At 36.5% G+C, this 21,997-nt stretch overlaps 1 protein-coding gene across 5 annotated transcripts in view; it reads right to left on the minus strand.

Annotated features, from left to right (window-relative positions):
- Nucleotides 1-21,997, minus strand: part of LOC109093162 (dual specificity mitogen-activated protein kinase kinase 5) — a 51,613-nt gene that overhangs the window by 2,141 nt on the left and 27,475 nt on the right. For 2 of the 5 annotated variants that reach the window (XM_042727753.1, XM_042727752.1), the window contains exons 18-22: nt 16,230-16,256; nt 15,876-15,908; nt 9,550-9,611; nt 8,644-8,697; nt 5,243-5,288 (exon numbers count right to left, since the gene is read on the minus strand). In XM_042727753.1, coding sequence (XP_042583687.1) covers nt 5,243-5,288; nt 8,644-8,697; nt 9,550-9,611; nt 15,876-15,908; nt 16,230-16,256 — 222 coding nt within the window. Of the gene's footprint in view, nt 1-5,242; nt 5,289-8,643; nt 8,698-9,549; nt 9,612-13,101; nt 14,101-15,875; nt 15,909-16,229; nt 16,257-21,997 lie in introns of those variants that run through there. The other 3 variants (XM_042727755.1, XM_042727754.1, XM_042727756.1) reach the window with 2 other exon arrangements.

The following is a 21,997-nucleotide window of genomic DNA, read 5'->3' on the forward strand; positions in this document are numbered from 1 at the left end:
TTGAACAAAATTACAGCTTAACTGGAAATGACAAATAAATATTCAACAAGACATTCAGAGTCTTCAGAAAGGCTGTCTCCTTGTTAATCAAATACACTAACTGTTCCAAAAAACTTTATTAAGGCCAAAATTCTGGCCTTAATTCTGTGGGACAGTCTTATTTTATCTAAATAAATCCTTTTCACAAAATAAAGATCAAAATGGTTTGAATTTGTTTAGGTATTATATTTAATAGTTTTGTTGTGGATTTTCATATTTCTATATAATATTATATACACGTATAACACAATAACAAATATTTCTATGTAACATAACATTTCTATATATATATACACACACATCACATTTTACCAGTATATGCCATTTAATTTTTTAAGTAAACTGTTATTTCTTTCAGGTAATGAAAAAAAAAACTTTATTTAGCTATAATAACCACGTATCTAGCAGAAAGCAAATTGATAGGATATGCAGGTCTGCTAACTAATGCAAACACACATACAGTAGGATGCATCTCTGCTGACCTGAAATAAATCAGAGCCTAGATGGTCACCTGCTTATTTGGCTGTGCTGAGACAGATCACAAACACACAAACCACACCACCTGTGTGTCCCTCTGTTGAGTGTGTGTGTGTGTGTGTGTGTGTGTGTGTGTGTGTGTGTGTGTGTGTGTGTGTGTGTGTGTGTGTGTGTGCTGGAGCATGCCAGAAACAGGACCTCCTTTAATTAACCCACCTGCTGCTAACTTAGCACACTTGGAGAGTGGAGAGGCTGTATAAATACTCTGTTAGTTAGGTCATTATCATCTCCCGGCTTTACCTTTCCAACACGTGAACAAACAAAAAATAAATAAATAAATGGGAAAATCTCATTTGAAAGTGTGGCTACATTAATCACAGCCCCATATCAAAGTGTGATAATCACCTGAATTCTCTATTAAAGTAAAACAGCCAAACCCAGGGGAAATCTCACCTCTCTCTTTAATTGTTTTGAGTCTGTTAAAGGCTTTTTAATCTAAGATTAATTTATGCAATTTTAAATAACTCTACATATGATTAATAAGCTTGAAAATTAAAAGCAATTATAACAAGTGGCTGGTCATCACCTCATTAGAATGTGTTGGCGAACAGCGACAGCTCTGCGTAATGCGTGTCATTGTGTGTGTGTGCATGCACAAGACCGATATTGAAGCCGAGAGAAAACACGAGAGAGAGAAACAGACTAAGGAAGGTGAAGAAGTCGGAGTAATAACTAGGTCTTTTCAGATTTGCATACTAACGACCTGCTCCCACTCTCACTGGATACAAGACGATGTATATGAGCTCTTGGATAATGTTAAGATTTCATTAAATGCTGATCTTTTAATTCAGCAGGCACCATGGGACAGACCATCTATCTAGATTAAAAAGCTGCAGGGTAAGCCTACTTCAATTATTGTTAAGCTAACACTACGTCTGTGAGTGAAACGGGAGGGTTGACTGCCACCTCAACAACAGCCAGTCATTTCTCAGATTGATCTCCAAAACAGGTCTGTGTTTCAAACTCAATGTTTTCAGGAAAATGAATACACAATGTTGCTTGACTCCAGTAAAACATACAGCTTGTAACTATATCAGCAATGGTACAGAAGTTAAAAACTACTTTTGAACTACTAAGTAAAAAAATTAATAAAATACTTTTATTTAGCAAGGGTGCATTAAATTGATCAAGGTGACAGTAAAGACATTTATAATAAATACAAAAATATATATATATTCATAAAAGAATTCTGAAAAAAAAAAAACGTAGGCAGCACAACTGTTTTTAAACACTGATAATAAGAAGAAATGTTTCTTGAGCACCAAATCAGCAAATTAGAATGATTTCTTGGTGATAATAAGAGCTTGCTTTCAAAAACATTAAAAGATCTTACCGAACACAAACGTTTGAATCATAGTGTATATATTATTGATTTTGTCAGCAGATTCCTTCCATTAATCATTAATGTAACTGGATTGCATGAATGTAAACTGGAATCATTTTGAGGAATCGGAAGAGAAACTGTTCAGTTCTTTAAAACTCCCATTTCTAATATTTCTTTATAAAGACGACCGCATGTGAAGTGACTTTTATCAAACTCTGATAACTGCCCAAGCTAAATTAAAAGCAAAGAGAGTCCGGCTGCTTTGAAGACCCCCATTCTCAGGGGGCTGGGCGAGAGGGAGAGATGGCAGACAGACACAGCATCAGAGAGCTAAAAGGTAGGATTGACCTCGGGGGAGTTCAAGAAGCTCCTCAGCGTGCTAATGTGTAAACATGTCATCAGAGCGATGTCAGAGGGCTTTCAAAGCCTGTCCTCATCCAAATCCCTACGGCATGGGCCACTGGCATTCAGCGAGACTGTGTGTCTTTTTAAGGGCCGCTCCCATGGGTCTTAAAACACATGAACATAAGCAATCGCTCCTTAGCTCATCAGCCCACACAATCAGGAAACGTGGGGGTGGCTACAGGAGCGCTGTGACAGATTCGGTGAGCTAGTGGGACTCTTTCAGCTTTTTGTCCCTGGCTGAGGCTCATATCTGTTGCAGCTGAGCCCCCTGGACAGCTCGCAGGGAAAGGGGGGATGGCAGAGGCCAGGAGGGGACAAAAGGTGCTAAAAGGTTGAGTGACAATGAGAGAGAAAAATGTCAATCAGTGCACTGTGACTAACTAAAACTAACTTTAAACTTTAAAACTGTGGTAAATTACACGTTTACACACACAGTTCAAATACAAGTTTTCACAAATAGAAAGAGATTTATAAAGTGACCAACCTCACGTTTTAGCCTTTAAAATATTTTTTAAGAAATAAAGAAAAGGGATGAGTCAAAAGAATATAAAGAATTAATTTGTTTCTCAGCGGCACTGGTGGCAGAGGATAAATTAGCATTTTCAATAAGCCCGTCTGCGGTTTTTGTTCAGAACAATACGCTAATGTGCCTTAAAAAATCTGTCTATAGACAATAAGATGTGTGTTTGCTTTAAATGAAAATAATTCTTTACACTTTTGACTCATCCCTTTTCTTTATTTCTTAAAAATAGTTTAAAGGCTAAAATGTGAGGTTCTGTCTGCCACTACAATAAGTAGCGCTTTTGGAACGGCATGAATACAGCGGTTTGAACACATTCAGAGTCAAGGGAAGCTGTTTTCAAAAGGCATTTTGTCTAAATAGTGAACTAACGTTATTCAGTAATAAAGCAAATTATTATAAAACCAATACAATTGCAATTTCAAGCAGTTTCAAGCACTTTTTTCAAGCACTGCCCTAAAATTCAAGCATTTTCAAGCATCCGTAGGAACACCAAATCAATAATAGAGTAAAAAGAGTTAAATATATGAAATATTATTCCAATTTGAAATAAATATTTTCTATTTAAATATATTTTTAAAATGTAATTTATTCCTGTGTTAGCAAAGCTGAATTACCAGCATCCATTACTCCAGTCTTCAGTGTCAAATGAGCTTCAGAATCATATTAATATGCTGATTTGGTGCTCAAGAAACATCATTATTATTATCCATGTTAAAATGTTGGACTTTTTTTCTTTTTTTTTTTCAAAATAACAGCATTTATTTTTAATAGAAATCTTTTGTAAAATTATAAATGTCACTTAATCTGTCCTAAGAAATAAGTACTGATTAAAAAAAAAAAAAACATCTGACTCAAAAATCTGAGGTGTATCAGTCAAAAAAGAAAAAGTATGTGTTTTAATAATAGTGCAAATATCCAGGCATCTGATATTAGAGGATAAAGAAAATGTTTCATTAGTTCTCAGAGCGATGAGTTAAATGCTAAGCATCATTGAAAGTGGAGACTGTCTGTCTATCACCCTCCTGATAGAGTTTAGCGAGTGAGCAAACACTGAAGCACAGGTATCACACTCATGCTCTCTGCATCAGCAGTCAGATCTCTGTGGACTGCGCTGTCCGTGGTGCTGAAAAAATCCAGCTGCTGGGCTGACAGATATTAAAGGCTCTGAGTGCAACTTCTGTGACAGTGTGAGCCGACATGCAACCTAGTCAGCCCAGCCACTGGAGGAATTTGAGTTGTTCCAAATGGCACAGAAATAGAATTAAGACCACATCTACACCAGACGCGACACAATACAGTAGAACCCATTATAATAAGTGATGCTGTCTACAGTGGATGTGGTGTGACACAGCATAACAAATCCCTGACAGTAAACCGATGCTTTGTTCTATTTATGACATACTGACTCAAAGTTCAAATGATCTGCAATGGTCGCTTTGTTGTGTCCAGTGTAGACAGCCTCAAGTGTTGTTGCAATATTTTAAACTTAGTTTTTTAGTTAAAAAGCATTAGGAGCCTGTTTGGACTGATTTCCCAGACTCAGAATTTTAATGAAATGAATTTAAGTCTGAGCCTTAGAGTTGAGACAAAAAAGTTCACGTTTTCCTTTTGGATGAGGACACAATGAGTCAATAATAATAAATGATGCTATACACTGGGGGAAAGGTTGTATTCGAGCTTGTAAAAAAATGGCAATTATGTTTTAATTATGTTTTACAGTCTTCTTACTTCAAAATGTCACATTTAATTTAATGTGCTACTTGCCATTTCTTTGTAATCAAATGTGAAATTTATTAGCAATTTCTGAGTAAAAATATTTTCTAAACCATTTTTTTTCCAGTGTATCAAAATTCCCTTTATGAAACTGATGACATTGTATTGTCCCTTTTATATCTCCTAATGGGAGAAGCCTCAAGAAGTGCTTAGATTACCAAAAACATTCAAATGTATATGCATCTTTTAAAGATGTTAAAATATAAAAATTTAGAGGCGTTTGACACCTCACAATGCTCAAGCACCTTTTTTATCCGATAACAACTAATAGTCATGTGCCCTTCACAAACACACACAGCATCCTGCTGCTGTTTTGTTCTTTTTAATCCACAGCAGAGGACTCAAATGTTACACAACAATTAAACAATTCAAATCAATAGCCTGATGGTTATAAAAGTTACTTGCATTGTGCAGATTAGTGGAGTATGTAACACAGGACAGATGAAGTTTTCAAACGAAAACCAGAAGAAACGAAAAGGTCAAGGTTTTACCCAAACCCTTACACAGAGTCCCAACAAAAGCCTTCCTACCACTGAATATACCCATTCACTTACTCCATCAATGGAATAATTGGCATTTCATATTCTAATCCTCTTGAAGGCTGATTTGGACTTGAGGAGGAAAATGTGGAAAAGACTCACCATAAGATTATTTGGAGCTGGTCTTTCTTTGGGTTGCTTCCTCATACTGTGGGAACAAAAGCAGAAGAGGTCATTATATGTGATTCCACAAATAGTAATTAATTGTCCTCTGTTAATTCAAAAGGATGAACGCAAAAGAAGCATGTAAGAACTCCTTAAGGTATGATTGAGGAGGCCAAACCTTGACATAATTGCTTTGCTTATTAAACGAGGACTGAAATAAATAGCAAGGGTTTATTAGTTAAAGCTTCAATGATACTTGGGTATGTATGTGATTTGGTGCTAGTAAAAATATTTACATTTACATTTAGTCATTTAGCAGACACTTTTATCCAAAGCGACTTACAAATGAGGACAATGGAAGCAATCAAAATCAACAAAAAAGCAATGATATGTAAGTGCTATAACAAGTCTCAGTTAGCTTAATGCAGTACATGTAGCAAGTTTTTTTATTATTATTATTATATAATAAATAAAAAGAAAACAGACATAATAGAAAAAGAACAGAGAAAGCTAGTGTTGGAGGCCTTTTTGCTTTTGTTAATTGTATAATAAATTAAAAGAAAACAAATAGAATACAAAAATAATAGAGAAGCTAGTGTTATTTTTTTTTTTTTTTTAAGAAAACAAGCAGTTAGTAAATGAATAGAGTGCAAATCTAAAAGGGGCACTTTTTTTTTTTTTTTTTTTTTACACTAATAGTATGTTTTTCATAAAATATTGGCCAATTAATCTGTCTGAAAAGTATCTATTGAAAGTATGACTCTGACAATAACACTAGACAGCAAGGATTTCATCTCTATATAGGATTTTAAAGGTCTGATATAAAATATCCTGTCATTTTATTTTCCCCTCTTGAATACTCGTAACACTAGACAGGGTTTTTGTGCACAAAACTATTTCGATTTCCTGACTTTTTATTCAACTTCATTCTGACCATTTTAAATGGATCAGATTTAAATGGGCCAATTTTTGCTGCAGTGCTTTTAAGGCTTCTCATATAGACAGTGTCTATGCATGTACAATGAGTGTTCAATATATTTTGCTCTGCACATCTCCTTCAATACCAACCTCTTAAGACAAGTTCACAAAACAATCCAAGTTGAAATGTGCCACTGAAACTGTTAAGGTCAGACTGAAGTGATCAGGGACCTTGTGAAAAATAAAATTTAGTCACTCCGTTTGAAAGCATATCAAAGGACTTTACAGCAGCAGGTGCTGCACAGTCAGCCAGAAACAGCACAAGATTTGACAAATTCAGGGTTCCCAGTCTTTAATGAACTCCAGATGCAAGGACATTTTCAAGTACCTGCCATTTCTGCAAACACCATCTTTAATTCTGTTTCAGTATACATGGTGTACTTGATGGACCTTATAACACATCAAGTACAATATTTGTGAACATACAAGCTCAGTACAGCAATCTTAATGCTTACAATTTGTCACGATTTTCTGGGGTTGTTGTGCAATAACCTACACAAGAATGAATCGGAATCTGAATTTAAAATCATGACTCACTGACTTTTGTGCCGCCCCTCTGACCTCACACAGTTGTTTCTATCAAATAAAAAGTCATGTCTTCTGTCAGTGTGCATCTCATGTCGCCTGTGTTAATGTTGGGCGTCAAACACTAAACGACTCAGGATCACACACTACCAGACTTTCAAGTTGTTCAGAACACAACAAACTCAAACTCGTGCCTTGTTGCTAAAAGATGTGACAATTGAAAACAAGGTGTTTTAAAATCAGCTCACAATATCAAACAGGTTTTATTTTCTTCAGACCGGATGGACTCAGAGTCTGAAGCTAAAATAATTAGGGGTGGAATGGTTCAACTTACTCACAGTTTTAGAGTCACCGTTTCGATACGGTTCGGTATGTTTAGGCAAAAACTATACTGTCAAATAAATATAAAGAAAATAAGAATAATCTAACTACAAGCAACAGCACAAATAAATACAACAGAGTAAAGATACAAATAAACTAAACTGTGATTTTCAGGGTTTTTTTTAGGTCTAACATTAGTTTTTAGGTACAGAAATTGAATAAAGTAATGAAACGCAAAACAACATTGCATATTTGACTGCATAAATTAAAGATTAATCTTTATTAAAGTTACAAAAGCTATTCAATCAAGAGCAGTGAGTGATTTCTTTGTTGTTGCTGTTTGATTAATATTAAGAAAGTGCTGTCGCTTTAAGAGAACATACTGATACAGTACGTTCAGCCAGATATGTCTGCTATAGGATACTTACCAAGACGGGCATTTTGACAATTTCTTGGTGAAGTTGTCCATTTAAATACAATGCTTTAGAGAAAGCTTAATATTTGCGCTGTTCTGAGGCATGAGTTTGCTCGCGCCCTCTGGCTCTTAAATGCGCATTGAACACGAGTGAATGGTTTGTCCAGGTTTTTTTTTTTCCCCATCGCTGTTGTTGTAATGTATTGGGAAGCTAGAATGCGCATTCATCAACAAACATATAGTAGCCAAACCCTGTTTTGTTTTACATGTTATTTATAGCAAACCATATTACACATGAGTCTGTGACCATCATACAAGATGTCATGTAGTGTATTCCAACCTTCAGTTGAAGCACTTAAATAACTAAAACTAATAAATAGGAATAAAAGAATAAATACTAAAAATGACAACAAAATAACTAAGTGAAACAAAATATAAAAATACAATCTAATTCAAAATCTTACCAAAATCTATAATAGTATATTAATGATGCTAAAATAACACTGGTCTGTATTACAACACTCACTTCAGTACCTGGGTTTATATGACAAGCACTCCAGAACTGCGGATGTCTGCTCACTGAATAAGCATAATTAACATGTAAATCACATCACATGTACCTGCATTTAGGTTTCTGATAAAGCCGATTTGTAGTTTAGTGTCAATACACTTAAACAGGAAGCTTACAGTATGTTTTCTTAGTATTATGACCTCAATAGGCAACATTAATTCCTATATTTCTTAATAAATGCAGATTATGCATCCAGTATATCTTCTACACCATATTTATCTTCACATCCTCTTTATCATTGCACTGTTGAGGTTAATATAACTGCATCTCAGAGTGATAAAGGGAGAGGTAAGTAATTATCAATTCTCCTTGGCACAGATCACACCTAAGTGCAAGTAAATTAGTCAAGCTGACCCAGATAAGAAATGGGAGGGATTATAGGGACAGAGCGGCCTACAGAGGGGCCCATTTGGACCATGATGAATGACACACACACTCAGAGCAGGCTAATAATAGAAGAGGATGTTAGAAGAGCAGTGGCAGGCAGGGGTGGCACTAGTGAGCCAGGTGACCTGTTTGTGTAAATAAAGTGTGTTGCAGGTAAACATCAGCTGCTAAACAAATCCCAAAACATCTGGCTTCACCCACCGTGCCCTCAGGCAAAAAAGGTTGGTGGGGAATTCTGGTTTCTTGGGGCATGACCTGTGGAAGGCAATTTTGAGTGCGGCTGTGTTTGAGAAAGCAAGGTCAGTAAACCAGGGACAGATGTTGGGTAAATATTTACTGTTGTGTATAGCTAGTCTAACTCCTGTTCTGTCTGGTGTGTAGACCCAGGAAAGGCTATTGTGTGTTGCATGTTTTTAAACACGACTTGTTGGAGATTTTTGAAATGTTTTTGCAAGAAAGGCAAGGCTGCAATTATTAGATCAAAAATACAGTGAAACAGTAATATTGGGAAATATTATTACAACTTAAATAACTCTTCTATTTTAATATATGTTAATGAATTTCCAACCACAATTACTCTAGTCTTCAGTGTCACATGATTCTTTGGAAATCATATTTATATGCTGACTTGGTGCTCAAGAAACATTTTTTTTATCAATGCTGAAGCCAGTTGTGCTGCTTATTATTTGCATTAAAACTGTGATACATATATTATTTGTAAGATTCTTTGATGAATAGAAAGTCCAGTATATACATAAACACACACAAACAAACATATTTAGACATACAAAGGTTTCAGAGTGGGGGTTTGAACAATAAATCTTAATAATTTCTTGGCATAAATGCATAAAGTAACTTTTTTTAGCTATCACTTTATTATATACGTTTCACAGTCAGACATTTGGCAGCTTTGATTAGCTCCAGTATTTTTCATGTTCCAAATGTATTCTTTTTTTATATATATATATATATATATATATAAAATGTTTTTTATAGTTTGTGTTGTGGGTTATCAACACAAATTCATTACAATATTATAAGGATTTATTTATTTATGAGAGATAGAAAAGAAGAAACAGGTGTTCAGTTGGTACTGGAAACACTCACCATTGTGTAATGAAGTGGACAAATTTCTCACTGAACTGACCAATTGGAAGCACCGGAGGATCCTAAAAAATAAACATACATACACATTGTCAAAATTATTATTTACAAAAATATCCACAACAGAATAAAAAAAAAATCGATGTATAACTTGTAGTTTCTGTGTGGCCTTGACTAGTTTGCAGAAGGGTTACAGTCCATAATGAGTTATTCTATGAGCGGACATTCAAAAGCAGCCATGTATATTCAATTTTCGAAGCACCTGAACCCCTCTTTTGTTGGACAGTGGACGACTGCTGATGCAACGAACATGGGACAAACAGCCACAGACAAAAAGCGTACACTCTCAGAGCAAGACAGCCATTCATGTGCTCATAAGGCAGAAGGCATACAGCTGACAAGAACATTTAGTTACGACCTTAACCTCCAAATAATGTTAACAGGGTAAGGGAATTAAATCAGATACTTCTAAAGAACAGACACATTGAAAGCAAATGGAACAAGTGAAATAAAGTCAAATTCCAGATCTATTTCTAACTGTGTAATTATTGCTTTCTTGCATGTATTCAGACACCTCTGAGATCAAACTGAGACATATTCGGTCTAATATAACTTTCATCAGAATACTGGAGCCCATGTTTTATCTAAGACTAGACAAGAAAGAAAAAAAAAATGTGGCCTGTTTCAGAGAAAAGATTATTTGTATTCCAACCATAACCATAATTTGAATTAATATGACCTCAGGGGAAAGAATTGAGGACATCAACATGTTACACAGACACAAAAGCCTTGATGTTAAAGGCAGAATTGAGATTCAAGGTGTTTAGGAAGGACTGATGTATTGGAAGGGAAAGTGAATACATTTTTTTTTTCAGGAAATGTCTGTTTGTGAGGGACAAAGAGAAGAAAAAACTGCTTTAACAGCCTGTAGGAATTAAATTAAACTTTTTTTTTTTTTGCACAATACAAGCAATCTTGTTGCAGTTTAAAAACACACACGTACACATGGATAGCAGGATGACAGAAAGTAATGATCTGATCCGAGGTTATGAGGGGACTAAAAAGGTTGCACATGCAACAAAAACAAAAATCGAGTTGTTATTGTAGACAGTCTAGAAATGTGTGTGTATTAGAAGTAATGCCTGCCTGAGTAACTCTTAAACATTCTTTTTAAGTCTCATTCACAAAACTGTCTCAAACTCACTCAAGAGTTAGTGGTTTGAATCACGTTCACTCCTTCCTGATTCGGGAGTTCATAACTGACTCCCTCACTGAACACAAGTCATTTATCAGTTACATTTTTCAAAAAGAAAAATGGTTAGTGTGATGTATATTTTAGGTTCATGAGACTTACATTTCTAGCTTATTCATGTACAACAATATGCAATTAAATATAAATGTCATTTCAACATTTGGTATTAAAAAAAAAATATTTAAATCAAATCATTGTAAAAATACATCATAGATTATTTTTTAACATATGCGGTTCAATTGTCAAGTTGAATCAATTGTAATGGAACATTTCCAAGCAAATGTTCAAACTACAAACAACATTTATTTTCCCCAAACAGACATAAATATTCCTTCAAAACAGAATGATACTTAAATAGCACAAACACAATCAAGACAAAACTGGAACTAACTTATACTAAATTCAACTAGAACATATATTATTTAACTGTTTATAATTTAATCATTGTGTGGTCTATATAATGCATTAAAACATCCCTTCATGTAAGTGTCTGAGAAAATCTGTAATTTGTCAACTAAAAAGGCATTTGTCTCCTAAATGTTTCTTTTTATAAGCCATCATCTAACTAGTCATTTGTGTGTGTGTGTGTGTGTGTGTGTGTGTGTGTGTGTGTGTGTGTGTGTGTGTGTGTGTGTGTGTGTGTGTGTGTGTGTGTATGAAGCCCTGATTTTCCATGATCTAGAGAGTTTGAAACACACCTATTCAAATGAACATAGCCAGAGGTGCACTAGTGCAGCTATACATCATTACACAGCCAAGACCCACAGCCTGGAGGACACAGTACACATACATGTCCCAAGTCTGGAACAAAAAAAAACACTCATAACCCACATGTAAATACAGCGAGATGCACACAGCCACAAACAGATGCATGTACACTTGAGGATGCACAAACACCTTCATTTGGGGGTCTTTGATGTGGCGGCTGCATGATGAGGATGATGATGATGAAAGCACTGTTATATTATGCAGCTTGCTGCCATTATCCAGCACTACAAACAGAGCCAGACCATGGCCCGTCTTCCTCCACAATACCAGCAGTAAATATACATGTAATTGCCCAGCAGCAATTATCAGGCAAAATTAGATCAGTAATTACAGAGGTGAATTTAAGCCGAGTCTTATTAGAAGCATCAGGGTTGTTTCAATACACAACTGGAGAGGGACAATTAAAGACGGGCCACCGTGCAGATGGACAAGTGTGCAGTTCTGAAAAAAGAGCGTCTCCTATAAAGAAGTGCACTAGCAACAACTATTAGACACCAAGTAGAGCTGGGCCTGATCGAGGGATTTGGAGAGAAAGAGAAAACAAGAGGACAAAAAAAAACTACTTTCGTGCTTCACCTCATTTAGCCGTTTATTCACCCTTCCCATGAGCCCTGCGAGGCCTTGTGGCTGATTATTTATACTGGGGTCACCATGGAAACCAGCCATACACATTCACACACAATGCCCTTCAAACAAGCTAGACTGTCATTACTGACATCCTCTCGAAGTCCAAGTGGTAAGATTATTAAATCAACGACCTGTGACCTTCCTGAATTTCTCCCATATACTTCATGACACTTCTTTGTTTTTTAGTGGCTTTTCATCATTTCCAGTGGTAAGCTCATGTTCGTCATTACCGATGGTAATCTCACCATGGCCTACAGGTTTAAACGAAGTGCTTAGGAGACTGATGCAAATTTGGGGATTGTTGGTGTGTAGTGTGACATAAAAGATGAACCCTCCTTAGGGGCCATTCACACAGAACGCGCTTTTGCTTTTAAAAATGTGAGATGCAGGTAGTGGAATGGGAAAAAAATGCAAAGTCTTGAGATGAGTTTTTTAAAGTTAAACTAGTGTTGTGCCGATAGATGAGTATCCAGAGATATCGCCTGTGGCTGATGCCTTTGACGATAAAGACGATTATTATTATTATTATAGTATTGCTATCCAATTAATATTAGTGCTTATTTGTCCAATCATATTTCTTTGTACACATTTTTACAGTGTTGCAATTTAAAACCAATCACACTTGATTCTGTTGAGCTTATAAATGCAATGCCCAATCAGAGGCGTTCAGATGAGTTTTGCTGTTGAGACTGAATTCAGTTCTCTTGCAAATTTTCTCATCATAAACAACAAAGTGCGGATGTATGTGCAGTGTAAGTATAAGAGATTGATTCATCGTGTAGATAACTTCACTGATTATGATAAGAGTGTTTTTATGCTACTTGACTAAAAAGATAAAATGTGTAGTTAATAGATTACACTAACATTAAGCTGCTTTTAGCCATACTCTGGAATTGGTTCACTCTCCCGCTATGAAACAATAAATAAATAGGAAATAATTAAATAAATTAGCATGATAATATCATGTATCTGCGATCGCACAGGTTGACAACACGAAGTTGAATTTTTTGAAAGCTGTGTTAGGTACAAGATGCTGCAATTGACGTAAGATGTGAATGCAACAGTCAAACATGTCCGTCTGGCACGTTTACAAAGAAAAACATTGGAAGTAGTGCAGTAGAAAGAAAAAAATGCATTCTTTGTGAACAGACTTAGATTTGGTAATTTAGAGGTTTGCTGAGGTACAGTCACCTAGATCAGATGTTTTGCTTTTATAGACAATCTAACTTTGGTTTTACTAGAAAAAACACTAAAGATAAACATGTAGAGCTGCTGTCGAGTGAGCAGACAACAAATACATCAAAATAGAGCAGAATGGAATGGTAAAGAATGTGGGGTTCTTTAGTTCTAAAAATTCAAAAGTACTATCAAACTAGACAAAACTAGACAAAACTAGCCAGACTATCATTACCAGCATCCTCTTGAAGTCAAAGTGGTCAGACTATAACATCAACTACCTGTGACCTTCCTGAATTTATGACACTTCATGACACATTTTTCTTCCTTCTAGTGACTTTTCAACATTACTGATGATAAACTCACATTTAATCGTCTCAGATCGTACATTCACATCCCAGAATATTTGTTCCCATTTTTCTAATTGACTGGTCTTGATATTCTTCTTGAGCAGATATCCTCTTTATTCAGCCTGTTTCTCATATTCTCTCAGGATAGTTTCTAAATGTTCTCATTTCTCCTGCTCTTTCAGTCCATCACATTGACTCTGCCTCTTTCTCGGTCTGTGCACTAGATTACTCTTTAAAGTAGGTCCTGGGGAGTACCCACAAGTCCCGTCTCAAGCTCTCTCTCACTGTCTCCCTCCGAAGGTTGTAAATCAGTGGCAGTGAGTAATAAGGCCTTGGTCAGCTGAATGCAGTCGGCAGCGGCGTGGCGGCGCACTCTTTGGCCTGAGGGAGACGGAGCGAAGGGCACAGCAGAAAATAGTTTGAGTGATGCCTCTGCCGGATGAGTAATGAACAGTTCAAGCAGGTCAACTCATTACACGAGCGGCCGTTTAATTATTAATTACGTGCAGAAATCTATAGCAGACAGGACACGTTGGGTATGTTTAATGTGTGTTTATGCTTCCCTCTCCTTTAGCTTTCCGTGGCGTTCTGTTATTAGCATGTGTCAGTGAGTAGCTCAAGCAGAGAAGAGAAGAGCAGAGAAGGGAGAGGCTCCCCCCACACACACAATTAACACAATTACTTATTAATTACTCACATAGCGGTGGAAAGCACATTTAAATGTCAGAGTTACCATGGCCTACAGGCTTTAACTGAATGCTGAGGAGACTGATGCAAATTTGGGGATTGTTTGGGTGTTGAGTGTGGTAAAAGATGACCTCTCGTAACTCTTCAGATTTGCTCATTTAAGGAACAAATCTGCTGAGGTTTGCTAAGGTACAGCCATTCAGATCCAATAGTTTTAACACAGATGTTATCTTACTTTTTAACTAGAAAAAAACAATATGGATGGCTCAGTGAAGAATGTGTATAGCTGCTTAGTGACAGAGAACAGTGAATTTAAAATTACTATAAATGACACAATAAAATGGGAAAGACTGAATTTTCAGCAGCAATTATTCCAATCTACATGATCCTTCAGAAATGACTCGAATATGCTGATTTGCTGCTGAAGAATCATTCTGCAATACTTATAACTGTTCTTAAAATAAATTTCAACATTGATAATAATAAGAAAAAGAAAAGTTTGGCTTGAGCAGCAGATAAAACGACTTCTGAAGAATCATTTCACAGTGGAGACTGGAGTGATGGTGAAAAATCAGCTTTGGTGGGCATAAGTGTACATCCATACCTACACACACACACTGCAAACAACTGCCTCAGCGCCAGTAAAGAGTACAAATCTGAAGAATCACTAGGCTGACTGGGTGAAATACTGCATAAAACTCTATATACACACCAGATTTATACCAGAAAGGTGTGTATATCAGAGAAGTGATACATAACACGAGTTGTATCTATTTCAAGGAATATCTGGGTTTAACTGACCATGACCCAACTCCTCAGAGAGATAAGGGTGAGAAAATATGTCAGGGTTTAGTTGGGTGTATTTTAGCGCCTAACGGATGTCAAGGTTAATGCAACAACTCTGTGGTCCACAACCCTCAGTTGTCCAGAGCCCTGTCATGCTACATTAAACCAGCAAACGGTGTGTGTGCACAAGACAGAGACAGAATGAGAAAGAAATGCAGAGAATAAAAAAAAAAAAAAAAAAAATATATATATATATATATATATATATATATATATATATATATATATATATATATATATATATATATATATATGAAGCTATTTTAAAAACTTTATTAAAAAGCTATTTAAAAGCTTTAAATTTGTTTGTACGCATAAAAAAAATGAAATGTGTTTATTTATTTCTTAAACTGTGATTGTTTTACTGTTAGTCTAAAACAACTACAGTTTGCTGCCCAACCTTTTCCAATGTATTTTCAAGTTTAGCTGAATTTCCAAATCCAGAGTTAAGCCAATTGCTCCGTTCAAGGCCTTGACATCAGCACGGCCGAGCTCTCGACAGCTCCGGCTCTTCAGAGCTCAAACCCTGAGCAGAGCTGATAATGCACCTCGCTTCATTAGGAAACAAAATATCAGCTTTCCACCCCATTAGGGATGGTTTCGTACATGGGACACAGACTCACCTCATCAACAATGCACTGCAATAACTGAAGAGGCTGTGACAGAGGGGGGTAGAAGAAAAAGAGATTAGACCCCATACAACGTCCTTACAGTGCAAAGGAAATAAAATCATTAATGCAATAAAACAGGTAGCAATACAGCTTAATCAAATGCACTCTGACTCGGGAAAAGCCATTTGATCTGTAATGTTTTCTTATTTCTAATGGCACCTAATCTGAATACAGGCTGTTAAGACAGAGTGCATTATTGTCTGGTATTAACTTTAGAGGGAGGCAACCATGCGAGGTGAGGAGAAAACTGCAAGGGGTTGCGAGAGGAGCCGCCTACATCTCTGAAAATACATGAAAAACACTTACCATTAAGGAACCCTGGCTCTTTTGAATCTGCAAGGAGATAAAAGGGATTTAGGTGAGAGTGAGTAAGCAAGAGCAAAAACATGCAATTAGCATGTTACAATCACAAGTGTTGCACCAAGACATGGAAAACCCTGATGGCAAGATATGGGCACGATGTGGTAACATCGTTTACATAATGAAAACACAGCCGCTAACAGTCTAATCCTCAATTAGGATAAGCTTCACCAAGCATTTTTTTCATTAATTTCATATCTCCTGAATTTTATTCACCTCCAGGTTTATACAGTATGTTTGACTCTAAAAGTATACTCATGATATACTTCTCAAAAAGTATCACAGTCTGGAGATTAAAAAAAAATAATAAAAAATAGTGGGTTATTTTTTTTTTTGACAATAATATAACTTGTTTCATGGGGATTATTTTATATTCATAACCATGTGATGACAAAAAAATACATATATCATTTCTGTTGGAAAGGAGAGTCCCAGTTAAAGGTAATAAAAAACATTTCAGTCCTTCTCTGCCTTGCAATTTCCACTTGCTGGATCTAAGTAATCATCTGACAGAGGGTTTATCTTAGATGGAGATAGAGTGAGAACTTTTTCACATATTTTGTTTGAACTGAAATGTTATTTAAAGGGCAAGACAGCTTACACAATCTGGCTTAAACCTCATGCTTGAACCTTATAGTTTCAACTAACAGCTAATGGTGTGAGACAACTTTGATGACATATTATGCTAGTCACTGATTCTCTCTTCTCAATTAAACATGGCCCAGCTCTCTTTAAATACCTGGAGACACTGGAGCTATAATGTAGGAACTCACAGCACGGGCTAAAACTGCAAAGCACGGCAATCACAGGACAATTAAAGGCATAAATATTTGTTGTATGCACCATTTTTCAATTAAACCATTGGAGTTAGATGAAATACTTCAATGTGATCTCCACTGAACAATCAAGACCACTTTAAACACATCACATCGGCTTCGATTGATAGGCAATCTGACCAATCATGACGCCAAATCTGCCATTTTTTGCCCAACAAACAAACCAGACGCGGTGGACTTGAACTTGAAAATATTGTATATTGATGTATTTCAACGGTTAAAAAAAGATACCTTCTGATGTTCATTCATGTTTATTTCATGTTATAATTAGTAAAGAGGACAAGATAATCGGTTCATGTGCCCCTTGAACTGAGGTGCTACAGTTCCTACATTAGTTTTTTACAACTGTTTTTTTTTTTAGTTTCTCTGTTTGTAACACTCCACCTGTCTGTGTTGTTTCAGACTTATGTATGCGAGCAGGGCACTGTCAAAGAAGAGTGATTTTACTGGGGAAAAAGGAGGTTTCTTTACTGGAAAAAAATGAGCCAATGTTTTCTTTCACTCTATCAGCGCTCAGTGTGGGGTTTCACCAGTAAGTGAGTGAGAAGAACTGAAAAACCTAGAGTGGAGCTGGAGTGAAATGAATTCACAATGCTTTGGCCAAATTTTCTCTAAACTGCAAGTTACTCCATTTAAAAAAAAAACTTTGTTTACATAACTGTTGTACAGAAGTAATGTTACACTCAAAACTGTGCTGCTATACTAAATATTGTCAAGGCTATGATCACCTGCGGCCTCAATAGCAACAACACACTTGCTAGGGTGATATTGCTTAAATATAGCATTAAAGCATTGGGAGAGCAAAATCATACAGTATATTCAGACGAATACAAGGCTTAAAATGAGCTGAAACCAAAACAGCCGGAAAACAGAAAAGGCAACAATAAATCAATCAGGAGGAAAAGCGCTGGAGGCTGTATACACACGCCAGCCAGTCTGCAGTCTTCAAAGATTTTCCGAGCGAGCCATCGGGAGACGCCATTAACTCCTGACAAAGAATGCAAATTAATCCCAACATGGGGTGAGACGAAATTAAAGAGCCTTTTATAATCAATGACAAGATAACACATAGAAAACACACATACACACACACACCCATGCAGTCACACACATAAAACAGCAGCAGATTTGCGGCTCTGAGAGTTTGAGTGGAGCGGGGGAAGGGCATCAGTACAGAAGTCAATGCGGAAATACAGCAGACATCTCTCAAGATCTCAAAGCACAATGGACAATGACTCTTTAAGTGTGTGTGTGTGTGTGTGTGTGTGTGTGTGTGTGTGTGTGTGTGTGTGTGTGTGTGTGTGTGTGAGAGAGAGAGAGAGAAAACAGACAGATGCCTGGGCTGATGTGAGTGACAGGCCAGGCCCGAGGTAGTGTGTGTGCTGGCTGGGTGGCGTGTGCACGCGTGTGTGTGCGATGCCTGCAGGTGAAGAGTCTGCAGCACCATATGGAGCTGTGAAAATTAACATCAAGAGCAAAAACGCTCTAGCAGTGGGAGGTTTAGCTCTCCCTCTCTTTCTTACTGACTAACCCCCTCCCTCTTTCTCCTTCATGCCTTTCTCTCTCTCTCTCTATTTCCATTCCATACGAAATCGCAAATGCAGGAACAGGGAAAGGGAGAATAAGGAAGATTAAAGGAGGAAGTAATAAATTAATGGGGTGTGTATACATGAAATGCTTCAGTATAATGCCTCTGGCTCTACGGGCCAAGAACAAAAGTTTTGCCATTCATTGGTTTCAATTCCTATCGCTTTATCTGATAATGATATACTGCATGATGAGAAGAACCTGATTGGATTTCACACATTCCTATGTCATTGTCAAAGAGGATTTTTGTTTTTGTTTTGAAGGGTTAGATACAGACCAACATAAAAAGGACAAATTTAGTTCCACAGTCCTGTGAGGAAGAGAAATGCAGTACAAAATTTAACATCAACAGATCAAATCACGGTTCCAGACACTGCGTGTATGAGGGAGTGTTTGTGTGTACATGTGAATACATTAGTTTATGTAATAATACTCTGTGTATTAACATGATAATGGCCCTGTTAATAGATAATGCTGGAGAGCAGAGGAAAACAATTTCAAACGAGACAAGCCTCCAGGCCACGGGATAATGCACACACACAAATGCACGAATGCACTCGTACACAGAAACCACCCTGGCCTCTAGCCTTCTCATGTTCTAATGTCTAATGTTCATCATCTCACACAGTTTGTTCATCCTATATTTTGTCTGTCTCTTCTATTAGAAAAATTTACACTAAAAATGGATCAGGATTAATCCTAGCACTCCTCATAACATCCTTTCAATTTCACGCATTGCATGTCAATTTTGTAACTTTCGCCATTGCGCACAATAGCTTTGCATCAAGTGATGTGTGAGATAAAGTACAAACACACACCAGTGCCAAGCCCAGCCTCCGTGACCGTTCGATGCTCAAGGCTTTGGCTCTAGATGCAGCCTCAAAATGTTCCTTTCTGATTTCCTCTGGATGCCCTGAGTGGCTGCTTTGTTTTAATATGCTAATTAACCCAACAGGCATGCTGGGAGTAATTTATTGAGCATTAGTCAACATTTCCCTCATTAAACTCACTGCACTCTTACATGCAGAACTTTAAAAAGCAAAGAGTCTGATTAGAGAAAACTAAGGCACTGAATCAGATTTGGTTATAGAGTATATTTCTAGAGAATATACACAGGGCTAAAAATTGTCACAAAATAAATAAATAAATAAATAAAGGATTAAAATAACACTTTACAATACAACCATATTAAATGTATTAGCATTAGTTACTGCATAAGGCATTATGAACAAACAATAAATAATAATTCCATATCATTTATAAACCTTGGTTACATACACTACTGCCTAAAAGTTTGGGGTCAGCAAGATTTCTCATGTTTTTGAAGAAGGGATGTGCCCAAATAACGAATCTGTATTCGGAAAGGCACGGGAAACTAATACTGCGTTTTACGGAGCCACCAAAGGGACATGGTTAGCCGCTTGCTAGCAGTTGCCTGTTACATTACAGTACATAAAATTTCACTTGCCACATAAACAGAGAGAGGTAAGGAGAGATGACTGAGGACGATGGCGAATGATTTGCAGATCCTGAGCACCACGGACAAACCTCTAATCTTGTGAAATGTGTGGTAAGTACTAGTGCCGCTCCGTAGTAGAGTAGGCTACGTGTGATCGCGAATCTCAAAACTGAAAGTAAAAAGCAAACGCTCATTCATAAGTGATTTCAATGGCCTGCATATTAGTAGCAGCTCACTGATGCCCGCAGTTTATGCAGGATAATTACCCAACGATATAATTGTGAGAGAAAGCATTGAAATATATTTTTCTCGTATATCTCGTTATTTATTCTTTTTAGGGGTGCCGTAGTACACGTCATTACCTTTCCGAATATCGGATTCGGGCACATCCCTATTTTGAAGTCTCTCATGCTTAACAAGGCTGTATTTATTCAATCAGAAAATACACTAAAAACAGCTAACTATAACATTTCAATTTAAAATAGGCTGACTGTTTTCTATTTGTATTTATTTCAAAATGTAGTGTATACCTGTGACATACACTAAATGTGTGTGGCATATCTTAATTTTCAGCAGATATTATTCAAGTCATATGCTGATTTAGTGCTCAAGAATAATTTCTTATTGAAAACAATTGAAAACAGTGGTGCTGTTTAATTTTTGTGGAAACTGCGATACATTTTTTTCAGGATTATTTGATGAATAGAAAGTTTAAAAGGACGGCATTTATTTGAAATAGAAATAAAATATTTGATTAACATTATAAATGTCTTATCTGTCACTTTTGATCAATTTACATTAACATTGACATTGGAGTAGAAGTATTGGAGTAGACATTTTGTAGAAGTATTACTCATGATATATCATTCATTATTGTAATAATGTCAATTGATGTCAATGTCAATAAATTAAACAATTTTGTAAAGTGTTACCATGTATAAATTGATTTAGAAAAGAGAGTTTCCAAGGAACTAGAGCGGAATCAGAAACTCAGTCTGCTGTTTATGAGCGGTTCATTGATGTAACATATTCCTTAGGATGGCATTCAAAAATGTATGTAATTTTGAAAGTAAAGCCATACTTGTCCCAAAAACAGCAAAATTTTTGACACTGTCTAATTAAACATGTACAAAGTATATCAAAAACACTATACATCTACACCATGTCATACAACAGGCGCCATAAAATAACATGCTTTGTGCATTGGGTACCATGTGGTTCTTAAACTGGGAATCCTCCAAATGAATCCGGATTATAATCTGGGTTTGTCATTCTTAAAATGGGATAATCTTGATAAATCCCTGAATGAAATCTGATTACAGGGTGGTCGGGATTGAGGAATGGGGCAGGTCTGCAAGACTGTATGTAGTGTAATCTGAGTAAACATGGTTTGGATGAGCAGTTGTGGGATGAACAGACAGTCAATCACTGCCCATACATTAAAGTGCCCCTATTATGCCTTTTCATGCAGTGTGTCATGTAGCTGTATGTGAACATAAACTATCTGCAAAGTTGTGAAGTCGACAGTGCAGGATAAATAAAGTTTAAAAAAATTGGCTCGCAATTGCGTAAATGATTCCTCAGAAATTACGTCAGTAGAGTTATGGCTCTACGTCACAAAGTAACACATTTGCATAATGTCCGCCCACGTTCTACATCGCAAACTTGCCTGCCCACAAACACAGTAAAAATTTCCGTGTCATTAACATCATGTCGAAAAGACGCTGAAGACACTATCCTGAGAGTAAATTTGTTTTATCACATCCTATAATTACCACAAACTTGTTAACACTTGACACTTACCAATGAGAAACGTCCTGCTCCAGTCATGC

The sequence above is a fragment of the Cyprinus carpio genome, chromosome B7 (assembly GCF_018340385.1).
Source record: "Cyprinus carpio isolate SPL01 chromosome B7, ASM1834038v1, whole genome shotgun sequence".
Lineage (NCBI taxonomy): Eukaryota > Metazoa > Chordata > Actinopteri > Cypriniformes > Cyprinidae > Cyprinus > Cyprinus carpio.